This window comes from Phalacrocorax aristotelis, chromosome 3 (genome assembly GCF_949628215.1).
Source record: "Phalacrocorax aristotelis chromosome 3, bGulAri2.1, whole genome shotgun sequence".
NCBI classification, from domain to species: Eukaryota; Metazoa; Chordata; class Aves; order Suliformes; family Phalacrocoracidae; genus Phalacrocorax; species Phalacrocorax aristotelis.
In genome coordinates, this window is record NC_134278.1 from 17218058 (window position 1) to 17243158 (window position 25101).

The following is a 25101-nucleotide window of genomic DNA, read 5'->3' on the forward strand; positions in this document are numbered from 1 at the left end:
CCAGAGAGTTGCGGTGAACAGAGCTAAATCTATTTGGTGGCCAGTCACGAGCGGGGTTCACCAGTTGTTTAAACTGGGTCAGTCTTGTTTAATAGCTTTATCAATGATCTGGATAAGGGGATCGAGTGCACCCTCACTACGTTTGCAGATGACACCAAGTTGGGTGGGAGTGTTGATCTACTCAAGGGTAGGAAGGCTCTGCAGAGGGACCTGGACAGGCTGGATCTCTGGGCCAAGGCCAAGTGTATGAGGTTCAACAAGGCCAAGTGCTGGGTCCTGCACCTGGGTCACAACAACCGCATACAACACTACAGGCTTGGGGAAGAGTGGCTGGAGAGCTGCCTGGCAAAGAAGGACGGCAGGTGCTGGTTGATAGCTGGCTGAGCATGAGCCAGCTGCGTGCCCAGGTGGCCAAGGCAGCCAACAGCATCCTGGCTTGTATGAGGAATAGTGAGGCCAGCAGTAGGGAAGTGATCGTGCCCCTGTACTTGGCACTGGTGAGGCCGCACCTCGAATCCTGTGTTCAGTTTTGGGCCCCTCACTACAAGGAGGACAGAGGTGCTGGAGCGTGTCCAGAGAAGGGCAACAAAGCTGGGGAAGGGTCTAGAGCACAAATCTTATGAGGAGCAGCTGAGGGAACTGGAGTTGTTTAGCCTGGAGAAGAAAGGCTGAGGGGAGACTTTATTGCTCTCTACAACTACCCGAAAGGAGGTTGTAGTGAGGTGGGTTTGGTCTCTTCTCCCAGGTTACAAGCAATAGGACGAGAGGAAATGGCCTCAAGCAGTGTCAGGGGAGGTTTAGATCGGATATTAGGAAAAATGTCTTTACTGAGAGTGGCCAGGCATTAGAACAGGCTGCCCAGAGAGGTGGTGGAGTCACCAACCCTAGAGGTGTTCAAAAAAAACATGTAGACGTGGCACTTCAGGGCATAGTTTAGGAGACATGGTGGTGTTGGGCTGACGGTTGGACTTGATCCTAGAGGTCTTTTCCAACCTTAATGATTCTACTCTATAAAAATATATCTGAAGTGATTAAAACAACAAAACACACAAGTTTTGTCAGTTTAAGTGTTCACTAGATCATCATTAAATCCCAATCTATAAAAGTCATGCCGCACTTGAATCACTGAGCGCAAGCTACCTTCCTGCACATTGCACATGCAGCCAGCAGCAATTATACCCGCCTTAAGTGATCTCAAGTTGTAGATGTGCATAATTTTTTAAAAAAAGAAATAATGTCTGCTTTATCAGGGCCAGGCGATGGTAGAATCTGCAGATACCTATATGGGTTCATGCCTGCACGGGTCCTGGCCCTCCAAACCAAGCAGCAGTGGGGACAGCAGCATATTTTCTGCAAGGTGAGGCAGCTATGACACAGAGAGAAAGGGAAGGGAGGTTTGTAATTGGAATCATGTTCATTTCTCCAGCTCTGCCCGGACCTCACACATGACTGTAGTTTAAGTCAGGGATGTCACGTTGCCAGCTGCATGAGGTGCTAACCCCACAGTAGATCCCCAACACTCAGTCCTGGTGCTACCACCAGATCACTGTCCAAACTGGTATACACAAGTTCTGCCTGCCTCCCAATACCCTCCTGCAAAGCAGGGTAAAAGGTAACAGTTATCTGGCCACAGGAAGCCATTATTTCTCAGTCCCACCCCTGCAAAGCTGCCAAAACACACCCAACATCCTTGTACAGTGCTGGGGGAAGACTAGATCAGCTATAACAAACGAGATGTCAAAAATCACGTAGCAATGGGGTGGAAAATGGTGCACAGCATGGGAGAAGGGCAACAGTCCTCCTAACCTCCCATCAATACCCTGTAGATGACAGGATGTCTACGTCTGCTAGGTAGCAGCGGGCATGTCTGCACTAGCAATAAAAAAGAAAATTAGTAGAGACATTTGATGTGCGTTAACATATATCACCTTTTCTCCCACCTACCAGGAAGCTGCTGTGAAAAACAGAAAAAGTTATTAATGAAGACACAGGCATTGCCAGCTTTACTTGACCACATGAAGCTGATACAGCCCACTACAGCAAAGACATCCCACCTAAACCTCAGCACAGCTGGACCTGCACCTCTCTGCGACCTCCTTTACCAGAATAGTCACAACATCTCCGCTTGACAACAGAAAGATCAGATTTGGCTCCAGACCTGTTTTTTACTTTTCATGTGGCAATAATAAAGTTCTGCTACTCAGACACTGTGCCACAGAACAGCACTTGCTTCCTTGCAGAGAACACGCTGATCCACCAAAAGCACACATTCTGAGAAAACCTCTCCCCTCCCATACCTACAGCCAGAGTCCTGATTGAATGTCAACTTGTTCCAGGCTACAGGGGCCCAGGTAAACACATCTTGAATCCCACATTAAAAAAAAGTCATGTCTTCGATAACAGGCTTTTCTGCCTTGTCAGCAGAGCTCAGTGACAGCCAGGATCAGATATACTTTTGAAGAAAAGATACTGGCAATCCTGTATTCCACCATTATGGAATAAACAAGCTTGTAAGAAAGAGGTTTTCCCAACTTCATCACCTAGAGAACAGCCTACAGTCTGAAAAGCAAGATTTCATACTATTGTTTATGTGTGAAAGGCTGCAGGGTTTTTTTGGCCCCCACCCTCCTCCCCAAGTCTCCAGTTGTGTAATGGACTCTTGGGCTGAGAAAGAGAAGTGGCATTTTGGGGAGAGCTACCATCCCTCCCTCCCACAGAGAAATGCGATTAATTTGATAAGCAGCAGAGATTCAGAAAAAGTATGCGACATTGAGTCACAGCACACTGGGATCTGGACCCTTCGTGACATCACAGGACTCCGCGCTTTCACACGTGGTCTGCATCAGTCAGACGTGCTCTGAGGATGGAGGGCTGCTCCCTGGCCCTTCTCTGCATGCCCTCTTGAGCTGGATGCAGCTCTGGTGCACAGCCCAAGAACTGTTCAAGCTTTTCTCCTGCACTGTAATCCCAGTGGCCAAGTTGTGAGGAGATACCGATGGACAAAAAATTGGATATGAGCCAGCAGTGTGCAGCTGGCAGCCCAGAAGGCCAACTGTATCCTGGGCTTCATCAAAAGTGTGGCCAGCAGGTCGAGGGAGGTGATTCTGCCCCTCTACTCCGCTCTGGTGAGATCCCACCTGGAGTCCTGCATCCAGCTCTGGAGTCGTCAGCACAAAAAGGACACGGAGCTGCTGGAGCAGGTCCAGAGGAGGGCCACAAAGATGATCCACGGGACAGAGCACCTGTGCTGTGAGGAACAGCTGAGAGAGTTGGGGTTGTTCAGTCTGGAGAAGAGAAGGCTGCGGGGAGACCTTTCTGCAGCTTTAAATACTTAACAAAGCCTTATGAGAAAGGTGGGGACAAGCTCTTTAGCAGGGCTGTTTGCAATAGGGCAAGGGGTAATGGTTTTAAACAAAAAGAGGGTAGATTCAGACTAGATATAGGGAAGAAAATTTTTACAATGAGGGCAGTAAAACACTGGAACAGGTTGCCCAAAGAGGTGGTAGATGCCCCATCCCTGGAAACATTCACGGTCAGGTTGGATGGGGCTCTGACCAACCTGCTCTAGCTGAAGATGTCCAACCCTCCTGTAGTGAGCAGGGACTGGATGATATTTAAAGGTCTCTTCCAATCAAAACTATTCTATCACCTGTTGGAGCAGGTCCAAAGGAGAGCCACAGAAGTTATCAGAATGATGGAAAACCTTGCCTATGAGGACAGGCTGAGAGAGTTGGGCTTATTCAGCCTGGAGAAGGCAGCTTTGGGAGACCTTACTGGAGCCTTTCAGTATATGAATAAGGGCTTATGAGAAAGACCCTTCCAACCCAAGCCATTTTGTGATTCTGTGATCATGGAACAGAAGGAACAGTCTCTGTGCTGCTGCCCATCTGCATCAGTGCTGCCTCGCACCATCTCTCCTTCCAACAGCATCTCACTCACATGTTCCTACGATCCCATAAAAGCCTTCCCACAGCACTGCCCATTGCTACAGGAGTATCAACAGGTGCCAGAGAGCAACACTAGCTATAGCCTGGGAAATCTTGTATTTTATCTTCCCCATGTGGATGCTTAGCTGAGGCACCATTTACAGCAGAGAAGCTCATCTTCCTCTGAGACAGGTCATCCCCATCCTTGCATAGCCCAAATATTGCTGGGCCAAGCCTGAACAAATCCTGTGCTGTAACATGCTACAGGAGGACACCATTATACCCGTACTGCTTTACTCAGGTCTTGAAACCACATAAGATTAGATGAAAACCAAACATCCTGGGTACCTGTGGACCCCTTCTTTCCACAGAGAGAGTGTGAAGGGGAAGACTAAATGCATGTAGAAACTTGGTCTCAGAAGCAGAGGCCAAAAACTAGAAAGAAGTATCAGCAGCCTTCCCTTCCACCCCAATTTTGGGAACCCTCCTCCTTCATTCCTTTCCCATGCAAAGGCCACCACACGACATTAACTGGACTGTTTAACGTTCCATAGGATACCTATTGATTTGCACACAGAAAAACAGAGACAGCAGAGGACCGTCATGCCAGTATCTGGGTTCAAAGTCAGTTCAGGCATGCAATACAAGCACAGCCTTAAAAGACAAAGAAATACAGGGGACCTACACAGAGCTGTCCCTGTTAGGTGGCTGTCATCATTTCTAACAATTTTTTTTTTGCTGTTTTTCCAACAGACCTCCACACTATAGAACTGGCCCTCCAAGAAGAAAACATGGATAACAGCACTTCTACAGGTAAGACTGGCCACATGAGGACAAACACATTAATGGACTGAGATACGTGTTGATGCTATAGTAACAATGGTCCTGTAAACATCCAAGACCAGCTGACTGGTTACCTAAGATTCAAAGCAGGGCAGAAAATGAGTGCTTTTTCAGAGATGTCAATGCTTTTACAGGAACCTGGAGAAGGTAGCAGCTTTCAGGTCTATGGGTGTACTGGGTTTGCATGACAAGGTTGTGGTAGCAGGGGGCTACAGGAATGGTTTCTGTGAAAAGCTGCTAGAGGCTTCCCCTACGCTTGATAGAGCCAGTGCCAGCCAGCTCCAAGATGTACCCACCCCTGGCCAAGGCTGAGACCATCAATGACAGTGGTGGTGCCTCTGTGATATTTAAGAAGGGGAAAAAAAACCTGCTGCGCAACTGCAGCCAAAGAGAGGAGTGAGAATATGTGAGAGGAACAGCCTAGCAGACACCAAGGTCAGTGAAGGAGGGGGAGGAGGTGCTCCAGCCACTGGAGCAGATTCCCCTGCAGCCTGTGGTGAAGACCATGGTGAGGCAGGCTGTGCCCCTGCAGCCCATGGAGATTAACAGTGGAACAGATATCCACCTGCAGCCCATGGAGGACCCCACACCAGAGCAGGTGGATGTGCCCAAAGGAATCTGTGACCCTGTAAAAAGCCCACGCTGGAGCAGGTTGCTGGCAGGACCTATGGACCCGTGGAGAAGACCCACGCTGCAGCAGTTCATGAAGAACTGTAGCCAATGGGAAGGACCCACGTTGGAGCAGTTCATGGACGACTGTCTCCCATGGGAGGGACCCCACACTGGAGCAGGGGAAGAGTGTGGAGTCCTCCCCATGAGGAGGAAGGAGCGGCAGAGAAGTCAGGAGTAAAGTTGAGCCTGAGAAGAGAGGGGTGAGGAAAGGTCTTTTAAAGATTGTTTTATTTCTCATTATCCTATTCTAATTTTGATTGGCAATACATTAAATTAATTTCCCCAAGTCAAGTCTGTTTTGCCCATGATGGTAATTGGTGACTAGTCTCCCTGTCCTTACCTCAACCCACAAACCTTTAATTCTATTTCCTCGCCCCTGTCCAGCTGAGGACGGGGGGTGACAGAGCAGTTTGGTGGGCACCAGACATCTAGTGAGATCAGCCCACCACAATTTGTCAGTACCTGCAGCTGTAAGGACACAGGTCTGCTCACAGGAACACTTGCCCAGCACCTCAAACAAGCATTTGTGTACTGAGTTTGATTCAATGAGGTGACAAACAGTATTCAGCTTGTTGGCCTCTGTCCCCAGCCCTGGACAGGATCTGAAAAAACAGCAAGCTTCGAACACTATTTCTACAAATGCAAATTTCTGAATCTTCAGGCACCAACCTCACATCAGCTGCATGTTCACAGAACGAACAACCGCCAGATTAAATACAGAGAAGTAATCTTTTCTCCTTCCCTCCCTCCTCTTTTAATTCAGGTACAACTTGCAAAGTATCTGGAGGAATAAAGCAGGAGAAAAGGTCAAAATCCCTAAGCAAAATAGACGATACACTGGCACTACTGTACTACTCGATTTGCTGAAATTTATGGTATAGACTCAAATAGCTTCCTTTAAGCTATGTATTGACTACACATCTACCCCTTTATTAACCAATTTGTCTTATTAGCAGTGGCCCAAGCCTGTCAGTCATTTTAGTACAGTGTCTAAACTGACTGGACAACTTACGAGTAAGAGATCCCCCCCTTCCCTGCAGCAAATCTATACTCACGGGTATTGTAGAAAATACAGATTGATAACACAAAAGACTCCCAGATAATGAGCAAGCTTTAGATGACACACTTTCCTCAGTCTCGTTTTAGAGGAGGAAACAAACGGGGGGGGGGGGGGGGGGGGGGGGAAGAGAAAAAAAAAGCCTGAAGAAAGCCCATGAGACCCAAGCCTCTTACGCTTACTGGCAAGTCTTTAAGATAGCTCTGGAGAGCACTCAGCTTCCTGGTAAATTCTTTGCAGAAAATCATCACAACAGGAGCCATCTCGGGAGGCACCTGAAGGAAGATGACTAAGTAGCTTTACACTGGCAGGCAGCTTCTCCCAACGATGCAGGGAAACAGAGGAGCCTATCTAAAAGCTTATAGATGGACAATATACATGGCAGGATGAGTCAATGGGATGCTACAGCAGAGGCAGACTGTAGAGGGCTCCATGTAGTTTGGAGGTAAGTGGAGGCAGAGCAATGGCTGAGATGAATCTGTGGCAGTCCCCTGGAGGATGCCAAGGCAAGACCATACAGTATGCAACCAGTGCAAAGCTAGCACAGGACTCAAGGGTCAGGGCCATGAGCCTGTCTCAGACCTGCAGCTGCACAGAGAGGTACTTGAGATCTCACTTGCAAAGAGTCCATGCAATGGAGACACAGTCCAGATATGAAGAATGAGAGGCCCTAATCAAGTAGGGTGCCAGCAAAACAGGACATCAGAGTGGTTCAGTGATCAAAAGAGGGACTGAGGAAGTCTGGGCAGCACTCATCCCAGCCTTCATCTTGGTCACTTTGGAAATAGTAGCATTGCGTGTTATTTTCTCTAGTCCTTCTAAAGACTATTCTGACAGGAACAGGTTAAAAAGACTGGGAAACATCCTTTCTTTGCAAACTCAGTTAAGCTTTTACACCTGCTTTCAGCTCAGCTCCTGCTGTGTTTATTTCACAGCTTCAGGTGAACCAGTGGCTTTGGGAAAGGTGTTAATTCTCTGTGTGCTAAATGCATTAGGCAGAGCAGTCAAATTACAGCACCCATCCAGCTTGTAAATGGGCTTTGTTATACTGCTATATCTCACAGGGGCACAATGAAAACAGCAACATTTTCTGTTCGCAAGATGTGCAAGTTGTTGGGGCTTTTTTAATAACAACTGCAGTAAGAGCGCACAACGAAATTTAAAAGGACCAACACGACATCGCTTGGGCAAAGACAAGCCTCCCTCCGCTTGCTCCAATGAATTGCAGTGACTTCTCCTCCTGAAGGCACTTTGCAGGACTTTCCAGTGTCTGGAGTACTGACAGTCAGTCTCTGCCACTGACTGACCTTTCCCCAAAGTCAATGCTCAGGAACACTTCTCAGCACTCCAATATTTTGAGAGCAGCAAATTTATCTGAGGTCATCGTAACAGCTATGAGCCAAGTAGAAGGGGTTGAAATTTTTTCCTTGCAAAGGCTGAACACAGATAGGAGTTTTCACTGAGCCAAAATAGCAAGTGTCAGAACTGGGGGGGGGGGGGAGAAAAAAGCTGCTAAGCTGTGGAACAGCCTTTCCCAAAGGGTCACTGGCACATTGACCCAACCTTACCTTGTCGCAGAAGACTTTAATCTGGCAGTAGGCTCTGTGGACAGGTTTGTTACTCCTGTTATTGTAGCTGTAGGTATCAATCTGAAGATTCAGGGGCAGGCCTTTAACTCCCTTCTGAGAGGAGAAATCCGTGCTGAGGCAGTTCACAGAAATGAAAACCTGCAGAAGAGGAAAGCAGCTCCCATCAGTAGTGACACAGAGACTCCTGGCTGGCTGCTGAGTAAGGGAGTACTTGGTGAGTGCTGAGATCTAAATGCTGGTGCTTCCCACTATAAACAAGACCTTCTGCCTTCTGAGAGATCAGGTAAAATCCCCAAGAAGTGGTATGATGTTCTTAATTCTATATAAAAAATTTACAGGGGACAAAGCCACTTTGTCCAGAATGAGTTTCAACAAATTCTTCAAATGTTATGAAGACTCCACCCACCTTCCCCAGATGTTTCCACTCAAGAGATCAACTATTATCAAACTTTTAGCAACAGGAATCCTTCTATACCCAACCTTCACTGGCCAATGTTTTACCATCCTGGTAAGAACACAGCCATGCTTTGAAAAATTTATGTTACTGTGGGCAAGTTAAAAGAAAGCTTTCCAAGAGTTTTAGATAAGTTGCTGTCAGCACAGCTTATGCTTGAAACTACTTCGAGTTTTTTGGTGTTTTTTTTTGTGAATGATTTTAAAGCTTTTAAAAGGTATTAAGCAACATGTTATCTTTAAACACAGGAATAATGCCATTATTTCAGTGAAGGAGTTTCTGGGCTTCACACTTAAAGATTAACACCTTTTTGAATAATCCCCAGTAAGATCTACAATACCCTGTTAATGTTCAGATCAAGAGAGTAATATTTTCGTTCTTCTAATAAAAAATGAATTATGGGAAAAATGAATTAAGAATTATTTTCAACATACCTAATTTCATTTTCATAATTGACTAAAACACCCCAACATAACCAGAAAACAAGTCAATGCTGCTTAACAGAAGGAAGAAATACCTTTGCACAGATATAAACAGATAGACCAGAGTACTTTTTATCCAGAACATGGGCTTGCTGTGTGCTAGGCTCTTCTCCAGACACAATGCTCATTATTGGCATGTCGCAGAAGAAGCTGCAATGATTAACTACCAGGAATTTATGGGCTAAGACCTGCAGTGGCTACTCTCCTCTCTGCCTCAAGAGCAAAGTAGGAACCCACTTAAAAAAAACTAAACAAAAACAAAACAAAGCCTTGGCAGTCAGAAGCACCTCCTTGCCGGAGATTTTGCAGGCATACTGTCCCATCACTGGATTGCTCACTTATTGTGCTACTAAAACAAAGCACCCATTAGACAGTCTCTGCAGTGAGTTAGTGCCACCTCCCGGAGCCATCCTGCTGTTGCAAAGTCTCTGGGTAAGTTGGATTTGTGGTGTTTTGAAGTGATTATCATGGGCTTCTTCGCACAAGTTTTGCAACATCCATTACTAGTTTTAACAAAAGAGGGGAAATGGAAATGTAATAACTATCACCAGATTAGGGATATAAGCTTTTTGTACTACTGCGTTATATATGGGGGGGGGCAGAAGCCGGGCTAGGGAAAGGGTAGTGTAGATAAGCATCTTCTCATAATAACTCAGCTGAATGTTCAAGATTCACATGCAATTTCTTACAGCCCCTGTGAGCACCAGCTGCCCCAGAGCAGGGAGACAGCTGCCAGCACACCAGCTCAGCAAACAGCCCCTGTCCCTTCCCTGTGCGCACACAACATCTCACAGAGCTGGCAATCCCCTGCCAAGTCCCGCTTGTGCAAAGGGAAATTGAAATGTGTAAAACATCTAACTCACACTAGCGTGGCATGCCAGCAGAGCCCCATTCCCAGCCACCCCGACCTGCCCTGCTTGTTCTGTGGTGGCCCAAGTCAGGACAACGCACAGGGACAGCAGCGCTGAAGGCGAGCCAAGCCTCAATGTCTGCTCACCCTCTAGCCTGTGCCTCAGCATCCCAAACCCACATTGTTCGAAGACAGTTTCTTCTGAAAGCATTAAATATATCACAAATTGCAGCCAGGAAAATTACTTCAAAATAAGCTCTTCTCAGTCTTCCCCAGACTAACCCAAATGACACTTTGCCAGCTTTTATCCACCCCCCTTCCCTTTTTGCTACCTTAAGCTTTACAAGGGCATTCTGCTTGCAGTGCTGGCACTCCCTGGGGGAAAGCTTCAAGGAATTTGAAGAGCTACTTTCACCCACTTCGGAGCTAGGTAATCAAGATGTATGCACCGCCTGAATAATTGTGTTCCCTGAGCAGGGTTTCTGTGTGTTTAAAAAGAGCCTTAGCTCTGGTGTTTGCATATTTTTACATTTATAAATTTTAATTTTAGATTTATTGACCCATACTGAATATTCATACACAGCTCATGTTTGTAGGAAGAAATTACTGCATTCTTCAAGAAAGCATGCCCAAGCAGTCATGTGCCAGCAGGTCCACCACAGCCTCAAAATTTCTGTGAAATCCTTCATTTGAGTTTCATGCCACTGGACACCAGCAGACTTGACATGCAGCATTCGCCACCAGTTCCCTAACAAGTGGTGTCACTTCACTGGATAATTTAGGGCTATGTCTTCAGCTTTCATGGCTTCCCAGCCACGCAAAGCCCACACAGCACGTTGGGCTCAAGGTAGAAGCATTGGTCTCAGAACAACAAACACAGGCTACGGCAGCAGAGCTGCATGGGTATCCCATGGGAATTTGGGATTGCCTGTCAGATGACACAGATTATCCTCCTACTTTAGAGTCTCCTCATTTGATTACTTTTGGCTTTAAGCAGCTGACTTAATTTTCATACCATTTAAGTCTTTGAGACTCTGGGCAGGAGATGACAACTAAAACTTGATCACCTCTCTGCAGCAACAGAGAGCCAGCCTGTCTTCTCCTGTTTATACAGTTCAAAAGAGTCATCTACTTCTCCTTACCCATCCTGTAACTCCCACTTTTGAGCAACTTCAGGTTGCCTCAGGTTCCACAAAACCAGAGTTTTCACAAACAGCTTTTGCAGTTTGGGCTAAAACAGTTTCAAGCCAGGTGCTTTTTGTTCAGGAAGATTTGACTTGTGTTTGAAAAGAAACGTAAGGCCAAGTGACTGTGCCAGCTACATCCCCACCCCAAAATTGCCAGAAGAAAGAAAAACGTAACCACAGAAGTTGTTCTGCGTCTTCAGCCTGCTGAGCAAGATTCCTTTTCATGTGTCCAACCTATTTTTCTAAGGGCAGTTCCGCATTCTCAGCTATATTAAGATTTGTTGTTACTTTAGAAAAAAAAAAATTCATCTCACCTCCCAAGATTCAACGTAAAGACAGCACTTAAAAATAGAGCATTGTCAAGCCCAAGCACTTACAAACATGAGTCAAGCCCTCAAAAGTTATGCAGATTTTCTTTAAAACTGAGATTTCTGGAAGGATTAGAAACCTGTTCTCAAGTTATTTTGCTTGCTTGGCAGTTAAGCCTTTAGTCTATATTTGAATCATATTTCCAGGCTTTTCTCTCCAACCAAAGCCAGGTTTTATTTTCCTTCTTTTTGGTTGATGTTTTCACACTTTTTAAATTATTAACGAAAGCTGAGATTCTCATCAAGACAAATGGCTCCACAACGCGAGGTTTAAAGACAAAACACCAAACAGCATGAAACCTGTGAGCTGGTATGAGGTGTTAACCCCGCACATCTGGTGACATTCACCCCAACACGCTGCAGACCCTCCTCCACCCAAGAGCAGGTTGGGCTTCCTGCAGCCTTTGTGGCAGACGAGCAGCAGCCAGCCGCACACAACGGAAGACTGATGGCAGAAGGGTTAAAACACCTCCTCCAAAATCATGCTGGAACTTAGCGTAGGAAGAAGCCAGACCTCATGACTTCCCAGTCTGCTTTAACCACCCTACCACTTGCACCCCTCCTCACCTAACTAAGGAGAAACACACCTACGTTCAAATCTACGAGAAACAATCTTCCATTTTAATAATGAAGAAAAAAATATTAATCTGGCAGCTCTGCTGTGTGCCCTCAAGGAAGGGCAGCAGAGACAGCCAAGTTCTTTCCACACAGCACCTTTTTCTAACAAGATCTGCCTTTCAAACAAACCAGGAAAACCAGGCATAATTAAAGGGCAATCAAAGCGCTGCAGGAACCTCGCTGTCAGCGAGATGAAAGATGCCTTTTTTAAATGAAGGCTTGCATACCCAGATCTCTTCTCCTCGGTTTATCTTGGACGCCGTGCTCTTTTGTCACACAAAAAGCACCAGCAATTTTGATTAGTCCAAAGGCTATATATGCAGCAGCTTTAGACGAAATGTCACCTTGTACAGCCTCTTCTGACTCACTGCAAAGCAAAGTTGAAAAGGAACAATATGTAGGTACACATCAACAATGTCTGGGGTTGCCATAGGTAATGGCAAGCAACTCGGATGGGTATTAGCACGCTATGCTCTGGCCAGTCCCCAGCAAACACAGGCATGGGTAAGACTGTAATGGCCACGTAACAGATCTCCCCATCATGCAGAGTCTTGTACATCCTTCTGGATAAGACCCTACATAGACAGACTTGGGACTATTCCAGTCTGACCACCTTGCTCCACATGGCATTCATTTCAAAAGACAACAGGTAAATTGAATTCACCTCCTCCAATTTGTGCTCCATTATATTTTTGTACCCAAAGGATGAAGACATCACTCCATAATCCAAGTCTACTGGGTATTTCTCTATTGAGAATTCAGATAAAACTTTAGCTCTTTTCTAGCACTAGTAGGCAAAAGCCTCTCATTTTAATGTTATATTCAACTTAAAATTGTCAGGATGCTTTTGATTTTGGATTATTGTGTTTGGACAGAATACAGAGTTTGGAGCCTACAATGTAACAACCAGGGACAGGTTAAACTGAGATGAGCTTCTTTCCAGGGAATGCAGTTGGATACTGTTTTTCTTGACTTTGGCTAAATAATTCCAGTGTTCTGCCCAAGACACAAAAGCCAAAGGGACTCCAGTCTGTCCTCGGACCACTTTCCCAACACAAAGGCAGCGTCCCACCTGTGAACCGGATCACTCTGCATGCTACTCACAGGCCAGCCTGAGGATGCAAGCAGCCCTTGCACAATGGGACCCATAGAACCTATGCTGTGTCTCACTTTGCTTTCTCTCGGAGCAGCAAGGCCATTCCTGTGGTCTCTGGCTCAGGAGGGCAGCAGTTACTGTACAACTGACCTAATCTACGTGTTATTTTAACTTTTTTCAGGATAAAGGGCCATAGAAACCCTCAACGACACTGATGTGAAGAGGAGCCTTTGAGGCTACAATGGAGATTAAAAACCAGAGGAACAAATAAGGTAAAGGATCCATCAGACCTAAGTAACAGGACTTGGGTATGGATCAAACAACAGTAACAACTCCCTCCTCATCTGCCTGCACCGTCTCTCACCATCCAACACTAGGGAGCAGGAAGCTACACAGCTATTGCCATCACCAGGACACAGCTGCTCCCTGGCCTGGCTGCCAGCAGGAATTCTGGGAATGTCAGTGCAAAGCCCAGCAGCCATCAGGGTGCTTGGTCTCCCACAGATGTGTGTGCAGTTCAGGGATATGCAGCCATTTGGTCACAGCACTCCTTGCTGAAGGAGCAGCCCTAGGCCCAGATTCCACAAACTACTCATTTATCAGCCCTCCACTAAAGAAAAATTACTCGAAGCTCAAAGGTTGTTATTTAAATGTTGATGGCTGAAAGCACATGGTTTCTCTAAAGTCTTCAACAAATATAAACATGAAAGGGAAAAATAAAGGGTCTTTTCCCAAAGATTTGTCCGCATGGGTGTATACAAGATAGGCCTTAACATGCTTCATCTATGCTGTGAGTTGGCTGGACGCAAATCACCTCCAGCCCAAAAGCCTTACATATGACACCAGTGCAGCTCCAAGCCCTTCAAGAGGCAGAGCTGTAAGGCTGAGCACCATGCTGTGCTAACATAGCTATGTTCCTGGATTGGTGCTGGGTCACAGCCAGGCAGCTCAGGGTGCGGGCAGGGCAAGCACAGGTCTGCCTGCACACATCCGTGGAGGCATGTCCTAAGAAAGCAGCGCTAGGAAGACTGTTCTGACTTTAAAAGAACAAAAAAAGCTTGGTACAGATCACCTGAGATGTGGCTAATCTTACTTCTCTCACATTCATTTCTTCACCTCCCACATGCACCACAGGTTTTGCATCAGCAGGAGGCGAGCCAGGAAAGAGAGATTAAAAAATTGGGCAACTCATGCACCTGTGGGCTCCGCAGCCATCTCCTGCCTTTGGGATCGGATGCTCCAAATAAGGCTTGTCTGGCAGATGTGTGATAGGGCTGCATCCGTTCCAGCTCCGCTCGGCCAGACCCACCACTGTTGCAGCCCAGGGATGTTAGTTTACAGTCAAACCTACCAAGCCCAGTTTGGGTGACTGACACAAAAGACAATGCAGGTCCTACACCATGCCAAGGAATACCAAGTGGGAAATATGACCCAGCCCCAGGTAAGAGAACATCCTCCCAGCAAGTTCACTCCATCAACAAAATGAAAATGAAAATGAATGGTAATGAAAGGAAAATACATATTCCTGTTCACAAAGAGCAACCCTGATTGTTATTCTGACCTGTTCTGAGGCAAGGAAATACAGGAATGTCTCTGCTCACAACACGTGGGAAATCTGGAGATAGAGGTTCCCAGTTCTACTGATGCTTCCTCCCACCCCACACTCTGATAAGATAAAGGTGTGGGGCCAGGTGTCAGCTTTTGTTAGGTTGGTTGGAAAGAAAGTAAAAACAGCAGTTTGGCAAAAAAGTGGCAATATGCCAAAACAAAACAAAAACAAAAAATGCACCCCAAAAAGACAGCCCGCTCCCTGAACAAACCAAACCCCCTTAACAAACAAACCCCAAACAAAACCAAAACAAAACAGAAACGCTTAAGCCTATAAAGGCAGAAAATGGCTGAAAAGGAAATGTTGCCATCAGGTATAAAAGGAATGGAGAAAAGGAAAAAAAATTCACCTCCCACTTTTCTCTACAGAAAAACTAACATCAGGAAGATTTTTCTTTCAGCTTTACAAAATACACTGTGAGCTCTGTAGCTGGTTGGAAGACCAGATGGATGGCAGAGTTTGGGACACCAAGTTTAAGAAAAACCAAGTTAAAAACATGCTTCTAATTTTCAATGCTTAAAATCAAGGGCAACACATGCTTGTTTTTAAGAAAACCCAGGTCAGGGTAGGGAGAGGTGTGCATTAAGAGGCAAGTAAGCAATACTTGCTATGACTTTCCTATGTCACTGCTCCAAAGGCTGTGTATACTTGTGCCTCAAAGTACCTGTGGTCTGCAGCCTTGGCTTCAAACCAATCTCTTTCCTTTAAGTACGTTTGACTCATCACATTTCATAGTTTCATTTCCAGCTAGCCAAACCTGTACCTCCTCAATGCTGCTGAAGGTGGAAACACCTTCTTTAATAAGGCGTATGACTGCTGCTTCATTACAATGGCATCCATATAAATGCATGCAATATTCATCAATCAAAGAAGTTGAAATTCTTCCTGCAAGTGAGGATTATGCTAGAATAAACTCTTAAAATAAATCAGTGGTATACACCCCAGTGGTGTACAACTTCAAGTTGTAGCACAAGATCCACCCTCTCAAAAAATTGAGTTCATCTGAACAAAAAATCCTGCCCAAGAACTTTAGTCAACACACATGAGGACCTGCCAGAAGGCCACCCTTGTTGCCCAATCTGCTATTTCAAAAGCCAACCCAAATAAGCCACAAATTACCTTAACACAGGACTTTCTTTTTTTGTTCAAAAAAGATGGAAAAGAAAAGCATTGTTGAATTGCTCTCATTCAGGACATCTCTTAAGAGATATACCACAGCACCTTCCCTTTAGTGGAAAGACAGCAGAAAGCTCTACCATGATATTCTCCAGCTCAAAATGCCCGTTACACCCTCACCATGTATCCCTTTTCAGTAGAATGGCTCTTTTCACAGAGTATCCAGCTTACAATGCCCTTTTTTTTTTTTGAGGGAAGGAGTGGGAGGACAATAGAGCCCTTAATGTGCAGTGACATCATTTTTGGCTACAGTCGCACCATCCAGCCTAAAGCAAGCCAGACAGAAGACCTCCATGGAGAGGCCCTTCTCTGGGAGCCGCTGGAAGCAATGCTACATTTCAAAAGTGACCTGTTCGTGAGTGTGTAAGGGGTGCTCCAGCACAACAGCAGGGTCCTTGCACTGTTGGGATTGTATGAGGCAAGGAGGCTCTTGCGATCACCATGCAGACAACAACTCACCCTGTTCAGACATGAGGTCCCAGCCCTCCTGCTCCATAGGGCAGGAGCTCAGATGGGATTTGAGCAAAGCGGGATCCAGCAAAGCCAGTTAACCCTGGAGAAACTGATCTGACCAGATTGTTCAACGGCGACTGACCTGAGAGCAGGCCATGTCCCCAGGCCAGAGTTAAGGGACAGAGAATTTGCTTCACAGCCTAACGGGTAACACAACAGAGGTATCAGGAAAATGGCCAGCATTACAAAGAGTAGCAGGAAACACTCGAAAGAAACATGCACTTAACTATGCACGTAGTGGCAATTTTCATTAAAAGACCTCTAATGGGTACCTACCAAGAGAACTGGGCATGCTGTACAGACCTGGGAAGAGAGTTCCCAGCCTCAAACACTCACGACCTGAGCCTAAAAATACTTCTGCTGATTGACATACAGAGGTCAAAGACACAAAAAGGGCTGCAAGGACAGGATTCTTCTTCTCTACCTTTAAAATCCTGATTTTAAAGACAGCCAAGCCTGTTCAGTCAACAAGGGGAACAGGAACCTCCAGAGAAAGCTGCATCCCAGCTCTAGACACCCCGTCCCCCTAATGAAGTCATGGAAGTGAAACATGACAAGCTTTTGTTTAGACATCTGAAAGCTTCTTTGCAGGAGAACCCCACCTCAGCTGTCTGCCCAACACAGCAGACATCCGGGACAGGGTGGAAAACTGTTTGAAGTCTCCACCAGCCTCAGGGTAAGTCCAGCATTACCTGCTGCATGCAGTGAGTATAAACTACACATCTTTGTCAGACTCATCAGACCATGCTTCCACCCAACCAGGATGACTCCTGGCTGAGTAGCTGCTCTGGCTTTCCCAAATACCCTATTTAACAACTCACCAGTTCATCAACTAATTTCCCAGTTCACCACCTCCACCTTTCTTCTCACAAAGTGTGATTGCCCCCTCATCCAATTCTTCCCTTCCCCTAATCTGCCAGGTGGTGGGGTCAGTCCTCACCTCTAACACAGGCACCTGGAAGCCCACCTTAATCACCACAGTGCAGTGTCTCCTGTCAATCTTTACAACCCTGCCCTCCCTTTCCTTCCAATCTCAGGTACACCACTTCAGGGCAGTAAGTCTTTCTCTCTCGAAGCCTGGCCTTCCTCCCCACCCTTGGCTCCCTTCATTGTCTCAGAGCAAGGGAGTGTTGGATCCCGGGCCCTTTTCCAGCTTGAACACACTCTTGCAAAGGTCAGAATACTTAACCTACCACTTTTATAAAGCAGCCACTTCTAGGAGCTCCTGTGATGTCCCAAAGCAACAGAAGAGGGCAGAAAGGAGCTGCCAGAAAGAAGCACACAGCATTTGCTTCTGAAACCTATGGACACTGGTCCCAGACTGGGAAGTCTATGTGATGCATGAAATACTCCTAGTTTCTACACACATGGGCTCTCAAACAGCACACCAATGCAGCCAGCTGTGTGACAACTTCATCTGTGCAAACCCAGAACTGCCTGCTGCATCTGGCATTCAAAGCCCTGGAGTTGCCCCAGCATAACACAACTGGGAAATACTGGTTGCTGAGGGTATCTCAAACATCCTTTCCAACCCCCAACTCAGCAGCTGCAAAATTCACACATTTCCCTTGCTACAGAGTGAGCACATGACTTATATTGTGTTTTTTCACCAGAAAGCTGTACATTACAGAATCCCAGAAGTGCCCCAAGGGGACTGGCAAAGCACTCTCTCATGCAGGTGACACCCACCTGCATCGACAAAGTGGTAGATGTCTGATATTCCTGTACATCCCCACGATGAGGGTTAGCACAAGAAGGGCAAGTACCTGGTCCCACAGCTGCTATGGGAAACTTCTCATGATAATATGCTATTTCCCCCTTAAACCTAGACACACCCAGCACCCTGGGTGCTTAAATAAGTAATTTCATCAGAAACCCCACATGCAGAGCCTCATCACCTCCTGTTTGACACTGCTGCACAGGACATTCCCACAGCAAACTGGGAGCAAGAGCAGGAGGGAAATGGAAGCAGCAGCAACCCCAGAAAAATCATTTGGCTCTGGTCCAGGTAACTCCAGGGCTCAAGAAGTCAGGAAGCAAGTTTCTAATAATCAAGGCTTGCTAGCTGGTTAAACATATCATCTATGCAACACCGCTGCTGTTGTTAAACAGAAGACACTATTTATTACTGTGGAGGACTTTCTGCAGCATCAGAAACTCAGCTCTCTATTGCCTGCTCTCTTCATATACTTCAAGACTACTATGGGGCAGGGGAGAAGGGAGGGGGAAAAAAATATAAAAGAGAGAGTATGCAAGGTAAATGAAGCATGCAATTAAAATTGTTGAAATTGGCTCAGGCATCTCCTGATAAAATCATAGGAGTTGAGAAAGAACTGCAGCTCTACTGGTGAGAAATCCAACCATTGACAAAACGCATTCACTCAGGGGAGAAAAAGAAAGTTAAACAGCCACTTAAACACACAGAGCATTTGCTAAAAATGCCAATTCTTTGAACACTGAAGTCCAGAGTATTTTTGTCTTAATACAATTCTGATCCCAGGAGCCAGGGTTGCACTGTTAGCATCAACTCTGCAGGTTCATACAAATCAATACTCAAAGTATATGGATCTCACACACTAAGACTGTGAATCTGGAGGTAAATTTTCCTATATAGCTGCAAAACCAGTCAGGGTCACACCTCCCTGCACCACCTCATCCCATGAAGTTCAGCTCTGAGCTGAAATACCACCTTAAGGGTCCTTAGACCTTTTCAAGCTGCTATTGGCAATTTCACTACTGAAACTACTCATTCAGAGGTTTGTAGGGCACCTGGGCAATAACCACTTGCTTCATAGCGCTGGGCTCTGTCACCTGGTGGGAAGGGATGGCAAGCCTTGGGGCAGCCACCCTACTGCTGTAGTGATGGCTCAGCCAGCAGAGAGGCAGCTGCCGAGCTGTAAACTCCCTAGGGACCTGAAACCATTGCTCTGTCTGCATTATCCATCCCTGCGTGCAAATCCTAAGCCCTCAAGTACCTCACAGACACAGATTACCAGAGTTCCTTGAGTGGGACAACATTAGACTGGCTATGGCAGCAGGACACTGTTTTGGGAATACTTAGTGCCTCCTTTTCACAGCCTTCTGAAGCTTCATCTGTTTGTTCACACACAGAAGTGCTTCATGCTTCAGAAGTCACATCAGCCTTTTAGCATCCTCCAGCAGGTAAGGCCCTCCCTAGCATCCCTCTCAACCCAACTGAAGCCAAACCTGATGAGCGGGGAAGCTGGCGCACAACACCAGCCTCAAAAGTAATGTCACACATGCTGCAAGGCAGAACTTCCTCAGCAGCAGCACACACAGCTCCTCGCTGCTGCCTGCCACACATCCCAAACTTCTCCCCTGGAGCTGAAACCCAACAAGCAGGCCCCACAAAACCCCTCACACCCTTTTGTCCAAAGCTTTTGTGCTGCACAGAGCAAAGCTCATGGTGACAGTGAGTTCTGTGCAGGACACCATCCCTTGTGCCTCCTGCAGAGAGCACAGTGGCGCACACAGCTCCAGAGGACCTTTGAATTCTCTACTGAGAGCTCCTACCTGCCCAAGCTAGGGCTCTCCCTACCCATGGCACTCTGCAGCTACCAGTGGTTCTCCCCAAGACACTGATGACTACCACATGATGTACTAGCAAGGGAACAGCCAGCTTCCAAGAACTGAAGGAAACCATTCCCAATTTTAATGAAAATCTAGGATGTAATGAAACTCTCCAAAGAAAACTCCTGCACTTCGGTTCCAGCAACAAACCAGTGGGAAATACCTTTGGAACAGAGGGGACTCCACTCTCTGACCTGCTGTCCTGGCACCCAGAAGATGCGTGGGCTAGGGAAGCTGCCCATACTTACACATCTACTGTAGTGCCCACAGTTCTAAAAAAAGATCAAACCAGAGTTCACCAGGAGACTGCTGTAACCTGAAATAGGTCACTGGGTGTTGGGATCCATGGTTTCTGCAACATATGCTTTGGGAGCTCAATGGCAGCACCTTCTCCCTCTTCTGCTAAAGGCAAGCCCATTGCCACAGCCTTAACTCCCTCAGAAGCTGCCCCCTGCCTCCTGCAGGGGTCCTCCAAGAGGCTGTGCTCCCTGCCAAGCCCAGCTGGGCTCCATCGCACCTCCAGCACCACTTCATCTGCTCTAGAAACGCTCTGCACTTCCTTTTGTCAGTACTTGTCTGTCAGGTAGGCAGTTCTGCCAAGAATCTCAAAGCAATTGCAAAGCTCTCCACAGTTGCACATGCAAACCCTCTTAAGAAATAGCCAGAAGGTTTTGCCTAATGTAAGAGCGTAAACAAACTTGTTACATGCTAATCACCAGGTAGGCCACACACCCTTCCCCTCCCCCAGCCCCCAAATCTGCTAAAAGGACAGGAAATATAATTGTGGTCACATACCTTTGCTTCCTCATTGATGTCCCAAGTGAAGGATATGGCATTGTATGCAATCTCCTCAATGTTACTGATGGTGTTGAAGCTCTCCTTGTAGTCAGCTGTTAGAAAGAAGGATGCATGAGGGAGAGGAAGAGTCAATACCATCTACAGTCCTTAATCACACACAAGGCAGCCAGAAACTGCAACTCCTCAGCAACCCCTTGAGGGCAAGGGAAGCTGAATTGTATTTAAGAATGGATCATTAAAAAGGCTGGAAATGGTTCTCATACAAAACCAAAATACAACAAAGGGTATGAAGGAAGAAGACAGTACTCGGCAGAAATTCCAAACTAGAAACTCCAGCGAGAGAAGCAGACATCCCAAATATCCCACATCCTGCGCCATAGCCTGCTATGTGCAGGAAACTCTACCCTGTACAGCAAGGGCATAAGCTCTCAATAAAACTCCTTCAATAACAAACTAAGATTTGCATGCGCGTCTGCTTTAAGTGCCAAGTGATTAATCCCTGCTTTTATTCACAGAAGGAAGGGACTAGGAGTACAAGCCAGTCTTCAGCCAGAGAAGGCTGGAAGCCAGCCAGCCCCAGCCTCGTCTGGAGGCAAGTGGAAATTTGCAGTGTTTTCTTTTTTTGTGTGTACTGAAGACCAGTTAGTTATGAGTGAAGCTGTGGGAAAGAGGATCATTAGTATCAAGGTATTTCTACGAGGATCTTGCCCTTTGAAGAAACACTGTATTTAGCCATTTAGCTACAAGTACCAGAATATGCCAAAACAACTGTAGTTTGGAGAGGGATGTTAGATCTCCCAATGCAAAACCCTAAACTCAGACTGCTCACCAACCAAAATTCTCCAAAATTCAGCCTTGTAGGGAGCCCTAAAAACTACAGCATTAACTCCAAGCAATCTAAAGCTCTCTCCAGGCTTTCAGCAAAGCTTTGTAATAGCAGAGGGCGTGATCCAAAGATTCCTTAAAATAACAAACCTTTAGCAGAAAGCCAAACCTTGCCAAGGAATTAGGTTTGGAGTTTGACATCAGCAATGAAAATGTTCCTCACCTATGTCAATGCATCTTTGTTTGGCCGTGTGCTGTCTTGAGTGCCAGTATTTCCAGTGCCTGAGCTGATCTTCTCTTGTTTTGTCTTCAGCAAACACAACCATGATGACACTCTGAAAGGAGGGGGGTAAGATTAAAAATCAAAACAAACCCCAAAAACCCCAATCAACCAAAAAAAAAACAACCCATGCAAACACATGGAAGAGGAAAGGCCATAGAGTACATTTGTTTTGGAAATTCTCCTTGGTATCAGATTTTCTGCTTTAGGCTTTCCAACCTGACGCATCGCAGTATACCTGGCACACACTGCCAAACAGGAAGGCAGACAGCAGTGCTTTCTGGGTCACAGAGATGAGCAGAATTGCTCTCCTAACTAGAGTTCAAGGATCTTATTCCAGGTGTTGCATCACCTTTACACAAGTGCTGACACCACTTCTTAACAGACTGAGCCAGGATGGGTTGGTCTGGCAGTAGGTGGACAGCAAAGGAACGAACACTGACGTAAGACAGTGGGTAAGCTGGCCTTAGTACTGATGCTCTGGTTTAGATTACTGCACTTTGGGAGAGTTTAAGGCTACCATTGTACACACCCTCTTTCCCAAGAGCCCACAAGAGCTGCCACTCACTCGGACTTTACTGATAGGGTGATGGATTCCTTCACTGCTGCTCACTTCTTTCAGTGTGATCGGGTAGAATTGACCTTTATTCAGGTAAGTCATTGTGCTGTCCCCAGGCTTCTGTCGGAGGGACTTGGAGGCTTCCAGAGTGTATTCGAAGTTATTCCTACAGAGCAAAGAGGGCAGTGATTGCTAAGGCATTTTCCTGGAAAGCCGATTAAATGTTCCACATTTAATTTGGAGAAATTCCAAAGTTGTTAGTTGACTCACTAAGCCATCAACAGGCAAGGAAGTTGGAAAACAGGATGAGCCCCTTTTTCAACCAATTCCTTCATGAATGAACATTTAAGAGGAATTCTTGGCAAGCTAAATCCCAAGACACAGCAGCAGGCAAGACTGGAAGCTCCCTATTCAGGCTGAGAGCAGCAAGCTGCTCTCATGGAACAGAAAAGTATCTATCGGCAATTAAATACACAAGCTAATAAGCCATTCAGTGGCCATGGTCCTTTCCTCTTCCCTCTCGGTCAACTGCAGCTAACCAAACAACTAGTTTATTCCCCTCCCTTGGAGTTCAGATGAGTTTCATGCTTCCTATTTCTGCTGTAGATTTCCAACAGGGACAGAGCAAGGCAAGCAGGTCAGGGAGAGGGACGCAGCTGGAAGCCAGCTACAAGACAACCGCAGAGTTGACAGACAGCACTGCATCTGCCCATGGGTCAGGGAGTTGGTACAAGGACATCGACTGAAACAGGGTGTTATTTCCAACCCTGCATACAGTTTTCCTTAAGGATACAGGTAGGATTTTCAACTGTGAAATTCAAATGAGCAGGCACTGTTGTGGTTTTGAGATCCACAGCGGCCCCAGTGCATGAGAGACTCACACAAAAGGGAGTGAGTGGTATTGCTTGCTCGTGGACAAGCCATCTGTAAGAGAAGAGGAAGGTATAGGCAAGCCGGGGGCTTACAGCATTACCCAGAAATGCTGTCAAACACATAGTCTTCTGAATTCATGTTGGCCATCCGGAGATTCAGTTCAGTAGGAAAGAAAACCTGAGGTAGACACAAAACAAAGCAATACAACAATTAACATAGCAGCAACAAGAAAAGTCAAGATTAAACAGATACTCTTTACCACAGAACTTCTGACAGGCGAACTGATCATCAGATAACTGGTTTTTGGTCTGTACAAATAGGACCCTTGAGCAGGGTTTTAATCCAAAACTTTTGGGTATCAACTAAGCACAACATCACACAAACCTTCTAAGTCAGCTCAGGGCAACATTTTAAAGCAAGGGCATAGCTACACAGTTCCTTGAGGTCTGGCTTAAAAATCAAAACAGTTATGCTTCTGTTTTCAGTTGGTACCATAAAACAAAACCCATGGATTTTCATCCGGTTTAATTCTCACTCAAGACCCCTTAATAAACCAACTGTTTTCCACTGACACATACCACACCTCGAAACTGGCAGTGAGGAAGCTTACAGATATAGACACTTCACTTCGGTACCTGCAAAGGCACTGCAGAGCACTGAACTCTGCAAAACCTGGCCCAGTGCTGGGGACAGAGATATCTATTTCCACACTCCGCAAGCCAAAGATAATGCTTTTGATAATGATTTCATGTTGTGAAGGTTTTATTTACTAAGTTATACTTATGCACCTTTCTGAGAAAGTCTTCTATTCCTAAATCACTGGACAGACTTCTGTCTCACATAACAAGAACAATTAAGATGGAACTGGATCTCTCCATTCAGATCAAGACACGCGCACACACACTCTGCTCCTGCCTCCCTTGGTACCTCTTGCACGCCTTCCTTGAAAGTCTCCGAGAAGGTGGAGTCTGGTGTTCGCCTCTGGGAGTTTTGAGGCTGGGTGTTGGAACTGAACTGGTCGGGATTGAGGTTCCTGTCGAAGACCACCACCCGCTCGGGGGGCTCAGGGTGATAGACACTTGGTGGGATGCCCACTGCAAAGCCATGGGGCTGAGTCTCCGTTTTGATGGAATGGGTGGGCATCGTGGCAATTGAAACGGTGACTGTTGTGTCAGGGGTTGTAAGGTGGCCTCTCTTGTCCATGCCCATCTGGGGCGTGTGTGGAAGGACAATATTGAAAGGCACATTTTTCAGAACCTGGACTCTGTTTTCTCCAGCAGAAATGAGTGACTGTTCTGTCACATTCGGGATGCTGTTCCTTTAAAGAACAAAGAAAAATAAATCATGTATAAATTACACAGCTCATTTTCTCATTAAACAGAGGCAGAAATACTTCTCAGCCTTTTGGACAAGGACCGCTGATACCAACTCTCCTGCTTGTGCAGAACAGCTCAATCCTAACCTGAAAAGCTGCGAAACTCATTCGAAAAAGAAACCTCACCCACTGCTAACAACCCCACCTGGGAGATGAATTACCCTGGAGCAAAGGGTGAAGGTTCACAGCCCAGCTTCTCACTGCTTGGAAAACAGCGGTCCAAAACTAAGCCCTTTGAGGCCCTTCCCACCATGCATCAGCACACACAGGCTCCATGAAACTGCTCTTTGGCGGCTGGAGGAGGACTGAGAGCAAGGTTGCTGCTCCTCTGCCCTAGGACTGCACACCACCCGGGAAGCA

The 25101-nt window shown here is 46.3% G+C and overlaps 1 protein-coding gene across 2 annotated transcripts in view; it reads right to left on the reverse strand.

Annotated features, from left to right (window-relative positions):
* The window catches only part of GRHL1 (grainyhead like transcription factor 1), a 45876-nt gene that overhangs the window by 12637 nt on the left and 8138 nt on the right, over positions 1 to 25101 (reverse strand). For both annotated transcript variants that reach the window (XM_075086838.1, XM_075086837.1), the window contains exons 4-9: positions 24294 to 24684; positions 23467 to 23543; positions 22503 to 22659; positions 21878 to 21989; positions 20827 to 20921; positions 8067 to 8225 (exon numbers count right to left, since the gene is read on the reverse strand). In XM_075086838.1, coding sequence (XP_074942939.1) covers positions 8067 to 8225; positions 20827 to 20921; positions 21878 to 21989; positions 22503 to 22659; positions 23467 to 23543; positions 24294 to 24684 — 991 coding nt within the window. The remainder of the gene's footprint in view (positions 1 to 8066; positions 8226 to 20826; positions 20922 to 21877; positions 21990 to 22502; positions 22660 to 23466; positions 23544 to 24293; positions 24685 to 25101) is intronic.